This window comes from Entelurus aequoreus, linkage group LG03 (assembly GCF_033978785.1).
Source record: "Entelurus aequoreus isolate RoL-2023_Sb linkage group LG03, RoL_Eaeq_v1.1, whole genome shotgun sequence".
NCBI lineage: Eukaryota > Metazoa > Chordata > Actinopteri > Syngnathiformes > Syngnathidae > Entelurus > Entelurus aequoreus.
Genome location: NC_084733.1, coordinates 12,703,725 through 12,716,303, shown reverse-complemented (window position 1 = coordinate 12,716,303; position 12,579 = coordinate 12,703,725). Strand labels below are relative to the sequence as shown.

General features: G+C 37.9%; 1 protein-coding gene across 3 annotated transcripts in view; it reads left to right on the top strand.

The window, feature by feature from the left end:
• Positions 1–9,095, top strand: part of pcnx1 (pecanex 1) — a 116,867-nt gene extending 107,772 nt beyond the window's left edge. For all 3 annotated transcript variants that reach the window (XM_062041258.1, XM_062041257.1, XM_062041256.1), the window contains 5 exons: positions 1,260–1,534; positions 1,607–1,785; positions 3,803–4,257; positions 4,326–4,466; positions 7,989–9,095. In XM_062041258.1, coding sequence (XP_061897242.1) covers positions 1,260–1,534; positions 1,607–1,785; positions 3,803–4,257; positions 4,326–4,466; positions 7,989–8,129 — 1,191 coding nt within the window. In that variant the 3' untranslated portion in view covers positions 8,130–9,095. The remainder of the gene's footprint in view (positions 1–1,259; positions 1,535–1,606; positions 1,786–3,802; positions 4,258–4,325; positions 4,467–7,988) is intronic.
• Positions 9,096–12,579: the final 3,484 nt, after the last annotated feature.

The following is a 12,579-nucleotide window of genomic DNA, read 5'->3' as shown; positions in this document are numbered from 1 at the left end:
GGACAGGAATTATTTTGATCACTTTATTGAGCAAAACTGTTTATATTCGGCCATAACCACACCAAAAACATGAGTAAAAAACTTCTATCTCGAAAAACTAGTCATTTTCTGCCGTACAAACCAGGCCAAAACCAACTTGTCGTCTGTCACCAACACGCATACCACTAAGCCACTGGTGCGTTTATGGCCACACAAAAAGTCGGACAACTCAAACACCACACAAAGTTACACTATGACTCCTCAGTCATACGTGTGCTTATTCTACTGTCATTTATTATTAATGTTAATTTATTGATATTAATCATGGAATGCTGTTACTAGAGAAAGTTACAGGAATGCACACTTCATCCTATGCTTACATTTCATTGTGCAACATGAGGATGTTTAAGGGGAACTAAATGTGATCTCTGAAAGGGGTACAAATGATTTCCAAAGCAGTACCCCCACCCAGACATATTGTACAATGCTAATCCATAGCTTATGAAAAACAAGATTTATTTTATTTTCATTACAATTGGGCCAAATCACTAATATTACAAAATAATCTCATGAAAATGACTCCTCTCATTTGAGTGTTATTATAAAAGATTGGTTTGAGACAGGTGTGCTGCTGGTATTGCCACGTGTGATGTTGCTCACATGTGCTCCACTGAATGCTCAGGGAGTTTTTGTGTTTGCTCAGACACTTGAACAATTAGAGGGAACATTGAAGGCAGGATCTGCCCAAGTTCCAGACGACCTCTTTTTTAACTCTTTTACGAACCTCTTTTTGAACTCTCTTACGACCCCTTTTTTTTTTAAACTCTTTTACGAACCTCTTTTTTGAACTCTTTTACGACCCCGTCCCTTTGGAAGCAGCTGTTGCCATGTGGTCAGGGAAGGTCCAAATGAAAGGAGGAGGCGTGCAATCTTTTGGCAGAGCGTAATGACACTGTACGAGGGTACAGATGTATACGTTTCTCCTCACTGAACCACATTGAATTCTGTCTCTGTTTGATTCTTTGCTTCTTGTCCCGTTTTAATAGATGTCATCAGTGTTTGAACCTGACAGAATGTAACTTAGATATTGGGTTTCACTATGTAAAAGCACTTTGAGTCACTAGAGAAAAGCGCTATATAAATATAATTCACTTCACTTCATCTCAATGAAAATCTCCCCCCAAATAAATACAATTTAAAGAAAACATAGAAAATATATCTATATTTTTTGCACATAATTTTTTTTACAGTGATACTAATTGACATCTCTTGTGTCGTAGGTCAACAAAGAATGTGTCCGAGGTCTGTGGGCAGGCCAGCAGCAGGAGCTGGTCTTCCTCAGGAACAGGAACCCGGAGCGCGGCAGCATCCAGAACGCCAAGCAGGCGCTGCGAAACATGATCAACTCGTCATGCGACCAGCCCATCGGCTATCCCATCTACGTGTCGCCGCTCACCACCTCCTACTGCAACTCGCACCCCCAGCTGGGCCACGTCCTGGGCGGGCCCATCAGCATCGCCAACATCCGCAATTTTGTCGTCAGCACCTGGCACAGGTAAGTGTTGCTGCCTTGCTTCTGTAAAGCGACGCTGACCGGCTTTTGACCCGACTGTCTTTTCTCCTTCAGATTACGAAAAGGCTGCGGCGCCGGCTGCAACAGCGGAGGTAATATCGAGGATTCTGACGCTGGCGGGCTCTCCTGTGGCAGCGGCAATGGAAACGGCGCCGACTCGCAACAGAGCTCAATGTCGCAGGGCGGGACTTCTGGCCCCGCCCCCTCGCACTCGTACCATCCTCACGGTCTAGGTGAGGAAAATGTTCATGTTTGCAGCATCTAAAGCTGATAATAAAGCAATATGTTCCAGGGTCAAACTGTCACCATTAGGTTAGTTTTTTTCCCCCACAGATTGTTTGCTCTGCACATTTAGCTGTGCTCCTTACACATTCAATGAACGTGAGCAAGCACTCTGGTGACGGGGACAAGGAAAAACTCCCTCTAAAGAAAGAATCTCTAACACAGGGCTGCCCAAAGTAAGGCCCGCCAAAAGGGTGGCTTCCCCAAAATTGAATACATATTCTATTATATATATATATATATATATATATATATTCTATTAAGCTCACACAATCATTGATGTCATGTCCACAAGGCTAACTAGTTACCATCTATCAAGTGTGATGATCTCCACTATCTTACAAAATGCCGGTGTGGAATTAAACTACTCACTCACTGTGCAGCTGTACGCTGATAACCGCTCTGTGTTTGGCCCCACAGCCCTGTGGCACATTTTCACTTCGCCTCTTACCATCCAAAATGCAATTTGAATTTATTTCGATTGTAAATTGATTTCAAATTTTTGAAAATCGATTTTAAAAAAATTATTTTATATATATATATATATATATATATATATATATATATATATATATATATATATATATATATATATATATATATATATATATATATATATATAATGTAATATATAGATTTTTATATATGTATATATATGTGTATATGTATATATATGTATATATCTATATATATATATATATATATATATATATCTATATATATATATATATGTAAAAATATATGTATATATATGTATATGTATATATATATATACACTACTGTTCAAAAGTTTGGGCTCACATTGAAATGTCCTTATTTTTAAAGGAAAAGCACTGTACTTTTCAATGAAGATAACTTTAAACTAGTCTTAACTTTAAAGAAATACACTCTATACATTGCTAATGTGGTAAATGACTATTCTAGCTGCAAATGTCTGGTTTTTGGTGCAATATCTACATGGGTGTATAGAGGCCCATGTCCAGCAACTATCACTCCAGTGTTCTAATGGTACAATGTGTTTGCTCATTGGCTCAGAAGGCTAATTGATGATTAGAAAACCCTTGTGCAATCATGTTCACACATCTGAAAACAGTTTAGCTCCTTACAGAAGCTACAAAACTGACCTTCCTTTGAGCAGATTGAGTTTCTGGAGCATCACATTTGTGGGGGTCAATTAAACGCTCAAAATGGCCAGAAAAAGAGAACTTTCATCTGAAACTCGACAGTCTATTCTTGTTCTTAGAAATGAAGGCTATTCCACAAAATTGTTTGGGTGACCCCAAACTTTTGAACGGTAGTGTATATATATATATATACATATATATATATATATATATGTGTATATATATGTATATGTATATATATATATATATATGTATATATGTATGTATATATATGTATATGTGTATATATATATGTAGCTGGGATTGGGTTGGTGTTGGGCGCTGGGAGTTATTTTATTAGATTAATTAACAATATGTGATATTTGTAAATAAAATAAAATTGTAATTAAAATTTAAAAAAATATTAGTTTTTACAAAAGACGTCTTGGGCAAACACTGCGCGTATAAGTCGTACGCCAGCAGCCAAAAGGAGCTTTTGTAACCTGTTTTGAAAGGTTTTTTTTATAATTTATATACCAAATAATATATTATGAGAATCGTGTTGAATCGATTCTGAATCAAATTGTAACCCCAAAAATCGTAATGAAAGATTCCCACCTTTAGAATTGAGACCCCATCATAAATTTTTTTTACTTTCATTCATGTGTATGGAGAAGTTCACCCCTTTTGATTACTTCGTTAAAACTCTCCTAATGTTCACAGCAAGTGTAAAAAAAAGTTTAAGCCGTTAACCTTTGATGACAAGTTAGCAGCTAATGCTAGCGGCTAACATTAGCAGATGAGCACAAAACTCAGTCCTTGCTGAAGGTCCCCACATTGTGTAACATTCCTCCTTGTCTTATAGGCTCCAGCCAGAGTTCCCAATCGGTCCAGTCCAGCCTAGTCCGCCACTCCCCCGCCCGAGCCTCCATGGCCAGCCAGTCGTCGTCGTACCGCTACAGCAGCAGTCGCCACTCCTCGCTGCGCACGTCCGCCACAGGCCTGGAGCCCTGTCGTCGCTCCTCCACCAGCCAACTTTCCCTGCGCACTCTCCCCACCTCCCTGCAGCTGCGGCTGGGCTCCACATCGGATCCCGCCGGCCCCACCGCCTCCCTCTCCAGCCACAGCATCCCACCTTGCAAGCGCCACACGCTGGTGGGCCTCCTAGGCAGCGACGGCTTGTGCGGCGTCGTGACGGATCCCCTCAGCCAGCAGCATCATCACCACCACCAGCAGCATCATCATTATCCTCTCCACCCGCAGCAACACAACCCGGTGGTCTCCACCGTAAGGAGGGACGACATCTCCTATAGAGTGCAGGTGTGTAGCTCACGACGTCACGGCGTCCCTCGGCTGTCGTCTTGAGGTTTCCCTTTGCTCCTGTGCAGATTATGGACCTGAGTCAAGTGCTGGAGAACATCAACGTGTCCAAACGCAAAGAACTCCAGTGGCCTGACGAGACAGTAAGACTCAGGGCGGGGCGGACCTGCTGGAGGGACTGGAGCCCCCTACAGGGCATGGAAGGACATGTAAGTACTGTCGTACCACCGGCACAAGTGCAACTTGTCATTCCCTCCCAGTTAATGGCATACTATTATTTATACATAACAATATTCACCTTGTACTACTTGTAATTCCCTCCCAGTTAATGGCATACTATTATTTATACATAACAATATTCACCTTGTACTACTTCTAATTCCCTCACAATTAATGGCATACTATTATTTATACATAACAATATTCACCTTGTACTACTTCTAATTCCCTCACAATTAATGGCATACTATTATTTATACATAACAATATTCACCTTGTACTACTTGTAATTCCCTCACAATTAATGGCATACTATTATTTATACATAACAATACTCACCTTGTACAACTTGTAATTCCCTCACAATTAATGGCATACTATTATTTATACATAACAATACTCACCTTGTACAACTTGTAATTCCCTCACAATTAATGGCATACTATTATTTATACATAACAATACTCACCTTGTACAACTTGTAATTCCCTCACAATTAATGGCATACTATTATTTATACATAACAATACTCACCTTGTACAACTTGTAATTCCCTCACAATTAATGGCATACTATTATTTATACATAACAATACTCACCTTGTACAACTTGTCATTCCCTCCCAGTTAATGGTATACTATTATTTATACATAACAATACTCACCTTGTACAACGTGTAATTCCCTCACAATTAATGGCATACTATTATTTATACATAACAATATTCACCTTGTACTACTTGTAATTCCCTCACAATTAATGGCATACTATTATTTATACATAACAATACTCACCTTGTACAACTTGTCATTCCCTCCCAGTTAATGGTATACTATTATTTATACATAACAATACTCACCTTGTACAACTTGTCATTCCCTCCCAGTTAATGGTATACTATTATTTATACATAACAATACTCACCTTGTACAACATGTAATTCCCTCACAATTAAGGGCATACTATTATTTATACATAACAATACTCACCTTGGTGATGAAAGCGTGGGGTGGGGGAGGGTGTGTGTGTGTGCGTGTGTGCCCAATTGTCTTAGGTGTGATGATGTAATGTTTTTTATAGACTGAGGCCGATATGCAAAAGTTCGACTCCAGGTGTCGTTGAGGAGGGAGGGAGGTCAAAAGCGTCCATCATTGAGGTGTCCTCGGGGGTGTTTTTCCAGAACAGCCTTTTCCTGTTTTCACAGCGTCAAGGCCATTCGAGGGAGTCAAATCGTAGATTAGGATGTTTGTTTTCCGCGAGCAGACAAAACAATGACTTGTCTGTTCTATTCGTCCGTGCTGGGTGCTCTCAAATTCAATTCAATTTTCCTTTTCAGCAAGCTTCTCCATGATGTGATCCATCTTGCGATTCAGTTCAGAAATCGCCACAGTCTGTGTTGCCACAGCCCTGCCCAAATCATCCATTGCGACGAACAGCCTTTGGGCTCCTTGAGTGACTGCCATCGTCTTACGAATTTGACGATACACCAGAGCAATGCCCAGTCCAATCTGCAGGTGCCCCGCGATCACGGTTCCAAATAGGTAGATGTCTTCCACGTCCTCGATGGAAAGGACTGAGAGGCACATGATTCTCCATTCATCCCAGGAATCTCTCACGTACCCCGCAGCAATGGTTCCATCAGGGCAGCCAGGCTCCCCCGAACCTCTTTTCCTCGTCGAAAAGATTTTGTCAATTGCGTCGAGAGTCCAGCTGATCATTTCCATGTCTGATGTTTACATTTGAGGACAGCGCAAAGAAAGAGGAAAGAATGTTGACTCATCTTTAACTGGAGCCGTATTCCTTTTATAAAGTCATGTATCAGGTTATCTTAATCAGACTGGAATGTTCTGCTACAAGTGTGCTTTTTGGACTAGCAATCACGTAAGCAATCACTTTTTGGCGAAGTCACGCTGAACTCTGCTCTCATGATGTTTGTTGCTCGTGACCTGCAGTCTAACGACCTCACTGACCTACTTCTCATGCAATAAAGCAGACCTGGGCAAATTAAGGCCCGGGGGCCGCATGCAAGCCCGTTAAGCTTTTCAATCTGGCCCGCCGGACATTCCCAAATATTTTTTTTAGATCTTTAAGATGGAAACTGTAACTGCCATTATGATGTGCAGTGATGTTTTCTAATGACCGGAAGTCTTCAACTATACAAAGTATTTCAATGGTTGGAATCTGCACTTATGGATGATATACTAGTTATTATGGTAATATAATTAGTTACTATGGTAATATAATTAGTTACTATGGTCATCTAATTAGCTACTATTAGGGATGTCCGATAATGGCTTTTTGCCGATATCCGATATTCCGATATTGACCAAACCCTTAATTACCGATACCGATATCAACCGATACCGATATATACAGTCGTGGAATCAACACATTATTATGCCTAATTTGGACAACCAGGCATGGTGAAGATGAGGTCCTTTTTAAAAATACAAATAAAATAAGATAAATAAATTAAAAACATTTTCTTGAATAAAAAAAGTAAAGCAATATAAAAACAGTTACATAGAAACTAGTAATGAATGAAAATGAGTCAAATTAACTGTTAAAGGTTAGTACTATTAGTGGAGCTTACGGACTGTATCCCTTGCAGACTGTATTGATATATATTGATATATAATGTAGGAACCAGAATATTAATAACAGAAAGAAACAACCCTTTTGCGTGAATGAGTATAAATGGGGGAGGGAGGTTTTTTGGGTTGGTGTACTAATTGTAAGTGTATCTTGTGTTATCTATGTTGATTTAATTAAAAAAAATTAAATTCAATAAAAACGATACCGATAATTTAAAAAAAACTGATACCGATAATTTCCGATATTACATTCCAAAGCATTTATCTCTAGGACATCTCTAGTTGCTATGGTCATCTAATTAGTTACTATGGTCATCTAATTAGTTACTATGGTAATCTACGTCACAGCAGCTCAGACGAGGCACCAAGCAGTGTGGGCGGAAGACTTTCCACAGACGCGGAAGGAGATTTTCACAACAAAGTTCTAAAGCTTAGTGATATATAGAATGGAATAGAATAGAAAGTACTTTATTGATCCCTGGGGGAAATTCAGCAAATATCAGATGTATCAGATTATTTTGTACACTTCGCGATTATATTTCACTGTTTGTTGCATTTCACTTGATTGTAAAATATGTCGATCGAAAGGGGGTGTGACGTTCATATTTTGTCAATATTCAGTGTTTTATCGTTCATAGAAAATTGTAAAAATTCCATTACGTTTTTTAGGGCGATCTGTCATTACGTTTTTAAGCATTCAATCAGACATTATTGTGAGGTTTTGTATTAGTGTTCCTAAAAATAGATATACCGGCCCCCAGACACATTTTTTTCTCTAAAAGTGGCCCCCGAGTCAAAATAACTGCCCAGGCCTGCAATAAAGCCTACATAAATTTGGACTGGATGTTTTTTTTCTTCTTCTTTTTTTTTTTTTTAAATTGAATTTATGTAATCGGTTTCATTTGTCGCCCCCTGCAGGTGATTCACCGGTGGGTGCCTTGTAGCCGAGACCCAGCCAACCGCTCCCATATGGACAAGACCATCCTGCTGGTACAGGTGGACGATAAGCTAGTGCCCGTCGTGGAGACCGGGGTCATTGAGTTGGGTGCGGAGGTTTGAGGTAAACAAAACAAATAAAGTCAAGTGACAAGCACAGAAGGAGGCCAGACGTACCTCTGGATTGACGGCAACAACAACAAAAAAAAGGAAACGCTCACCCCTTCACCTTGTTTTCTCCCACTGAGGGGGTAAAAAGGGGTGTGGGGTAAGCGAGCAGAGGCAGAGCGTACGTCACGACTCGCCACAGCATCCTTTAGCGCATCCTCCTCCCACACGATCTGCCTTGCTTTGCCAAAATGCTGCATGACGCTTTCGTTACCTTCATTTCTATGCATCCATCCCAGTCACGAGAGCACGCGCGGACATTTGTCTTTGTCGTGGAATCATTTGCCAAAAAAAAAAAAAAAAACCCAAGACGCCTGCTATGTGACATGTCGCGGATTCATACACTTTGGACCTTTTTTTGTTTTTATTCCCGGCTGCCTCCGTGACAGTTTCATGGACGTCCTTCCGCTCCACATTTCATCGTGTCGCGTTTAAAATGAGACAATAAGAACTTGCACTATATTTTTCTCTTATTATTTTACAGTGATGCACTATACAATCACAACATACAATAATATCACACTCTTATTTATTCATATTATTACTATGAATGGCCATGGTTACTGATGCCTTGGAAATGAACATTTAAGAAATGCAATCATCTTTTTTTTTTTGGACTCTTTGCTGAACTTGAAAATAACTTTTTACTGTATATGATTAGATCCATATATATATTTACACAAATATATATATATATGTCGGTGTATAAAATATTTTGCTTTGGATATTTATTACTGTGAACATGGTATTTACACTTTATTACAATATTTTTCCTCCCTTCTGCTTTTGAGACGAAGTTTAATGTATTGAGTGAGGACCAGCGGTTGTAAATGAGATGCAGACTTTTTTTTAATGGCTTGTTTAACTATTTAACTTAATTCCTTTTCTATATTGAGAGAAATAAAAGTTTGATTTATTGCAGACATGTTTTCCTCCTTGTGATTGTTTATGTTGCTTGGTTATTGTTTTTTCCAGGTATTCAACTGTATTTAAAAGACAACATAGGACAGCTTTAGTTTGTGAGCCTGGTTAGTGATTAAGTTAGTGTTTCTGCTTGACAGAAAAACAAATATTTTAGGTGTAATTTTCACAAAAAAAATATTTTTTAAAGAACAGGTGGCTCCATTTTGGCACACATTACACAGAAAAAATTAGACTTGATAAAAGGAATCTTTTTAAAAAAGCCCTAAAAAAACAACATATATATATTTATATATATATATATATATATTTTTTTTAAATATATTTATATTTGTATGTATATATTTATATATATATATATATATTTTATATATATATATATATATATATATATTTATATATATATATATCAAATGTTGTTTTTTTTCAAGCCGTAAATCTTTAAATTAACTTTATAGATATCTGTCAATATAAAGCTATTTTGGCCAAGGAAAACACAAAATATGGAACATTTCTCACCCAAAAGTTTTCATAGTGTATTATTTGATGTGAAGTAATTGGAGCCTTAAATAGATTTTTATTCAATGTTATTTTTTGAGCAATCAGTTTGAAAAAAAAATCCCACTAAAATTCTCAGGGAACCATAAGAGCTCGACTCATAAAAGTGTTAAAAATAAGTCATACTTGTTTGTTTTTGTTTTTTACTGTCAACGTTTAAATTTCTAGGTCAACTTCAGATCTTTTTATACGTTTTTATTTGTATGTCTTTTTTTGTTTGTCTGTTTTATGCCCTTTTGTCATCAAAAACTAAACATTTTTATGGCAAACAATATGGACAAAATATGCAATATATTCCCCAAAAACAGTATTTCAAAGTAGAATATTCGATGTGAAGTAATAGGTCAATAATTCATAACATTGATTTGTAGTCAATGTTATTTTTTGAGCAATCTGTTTAAAAAAAAAAATCCCAATTAAAATTCTCAGGTATCCAAAAGAGCCCGAATCATAAAAATAAGTCATACTTTTTATTTATTTTTTATATTTTACTGTCAACGCTTAAATCTCTAGGTCAACTTCAGATCTATTTATACATTTGAATTTTTTTAGTTTTTTTTTGTTTGTAGGTTTTATGCTCTTTTGTCATCAAAAACTTAATGGAAGTAGTAGGTCAACAATTCATAACATGGATTTTTATTCAATGTTATTTTTTGAGCAATCAGTTTAAAAAATAAAAAATCCCAGTAAAATTCTCAGGGATTCAAAAGAGCCGGACTCATAAAAGTGTTTTAAAATAAGTCATACTTTTTTTCTTTTTTTAATGGCAACGCTTAAAAATGTCTGTCAATCAACTTCAGATCTTTTTATACGTTTTTATTTTGTATGGTTTATTTTTTGTTTTTTTGTTTAATGCCTTTTTGTCATCAAAAACATATTATTTTATGGCAACACTATATGGACAAAATATGCAATACATTCCCAAAAAACAATATTTCAAAGTGGAATATTCGATGTGAAGTAATAGGTCAATAATTAATTACAGTTTTTTTTCAATGTTATTTTTTGAGCAATCAGTAAAAAAAAAAAAATCCCACTAAAATTCTCAGGGATCCAAAAGAGCCCGACTCATAAAAGTGTTAAAAATAAGTCATACTTGTTTTTTTGTTGTTTTTTTTTACTGTCAAGTTTAAATCTCTAGGTCTATTTATACGGGTTTTTTTTTTAATGTTTTTTTTTGTTTGTATGTTTTATGCTCTTTTGTCATGAAAAACTTACAATTTTATGGCAACACAATATGGACAAAATATGCAATATATTCCCCAAAAAAATACTTCAAAGTGGAATATTCGATGTGAAGTAATAGGTCAATAATTCATAAGATTGATTTTTATTCAATGTGATTTTTTGAGCAATCAGTTTAAAAAAAAAATCCCACTAAAATTCTCAGGGTTCCAAAAGAGCCTGACTCATAAAAGTGTTAAAATTAGTCTTTTTTATATTTTTTTATTTATTTTTATTTTACTTACTTACTTATTGGATGTGAAGTAATAGGTCAATAATTCATAAGAACATTGATTTTGATTTAATAGAAAAAAACAGCCTTTTTCTTGTTACATTTCTACGGAGCCCCTAAAGCACATATGTCAGAGTCAAGGCCCGCGGGCCATATCCGGCCCGCGAGAAGGTTTTTTACGGCCCTTGGGATGATCTTGATTTATTATTAGAACCGGCCCGCAGACCGCAGATCTTTTTTTTTTTTTTTTTTTTTTTTTTTTTTTTTAGACCGCAGATCTTTTACACGCACCAAGCGGATGCCGGTCCAAGGTTCCGAAAGGGGGCGAGCAGCCCGCCGGGACGCGCCTGCCGGCCGAAGGGCTGCAGCCCGGCCGTCAGTCGCGGAGCCCGCCGTGCCACGCGCGCCAAGGGGGCGGGCCGAAACCCGGCCCCGAGGCCCTGAGACTTCTGCTTTGTTTCCCCAAACCGCGCGTCACCGCCGGGCCCGCACCACCGTCGGGCTGCAGCCCGAGCGTCGGTGGCGGAACCCGTCATGTGCCGCGCGCGCCAAGCGGAGCGGGGGGGTCAAGCGGGCCGAAACCCGCAGGCCACCCCCTCACCACGAGGCCCTGAGACTTCTGCGTTTGACCCCTACGCGCGGCCCGTCGGGACGCGCCCGCCGTCAAGCCACGAGGGCCAGCCGTCGGGTCGCGGAGCCCGCCGTGCCACGCGCGCCAAGGGGCGGGCCGAAACCAGCGGGGGGTTTCGGGCACCCACCTCGCCTCCCTCCCACGGAGGGAGGAGGGGGGTTTAATGTGAACATTACTGTGCAATCACATATTTAGAGTTTTTACTCAATTCAAGTTTAAAAGTTAAAGTTTAATATTTGTTTTCACTGCATGTTACTTCTCCTTAAACAAAGTGTTGTTTTTGATTTATAGATTTTTGCACTTTATTTTATTGTATTTCAATTTAATTATATTTTAAAAATATTTCAGTTGAGTGGATGATAGAAAATTGCTATTATTGTTTTTTTCTTTGAAGTAAATTTAGCCCACTTTTGCTAAAATAGAAAATATAGGCTACTGATGGTGCCTTGAATACCGGTTTCTTTCATTTAATGTTCATGTTATGGGGATTTTTATATAAAGGAAATTTGTCTTTTGTGTCTGTTGAAAATTAAAGATTACTGACAGAGCCATAAGAAAATATTGCTTTATTTATCTGATCATATTGGAATATATTTGTTAGGTTTTCAGTAGGTTCAATTAGGTTCACTAGACTATATGCGTCATTTAAAAATTTTTCAATGAACATTCGAACAGTCCGGCCCTCGGCTTGTAGCTAAATTTTTTATTTGGCCCTCCGTCCATTTGACTTTGACACCCCTGCCCTAAAGGGACATTGGGGAAGAAAAAAAAAAATTATATATATTTATATTTATTTATTGATTTTTTTCAAGACATGCGCACAAGAAACTTTTTATAAA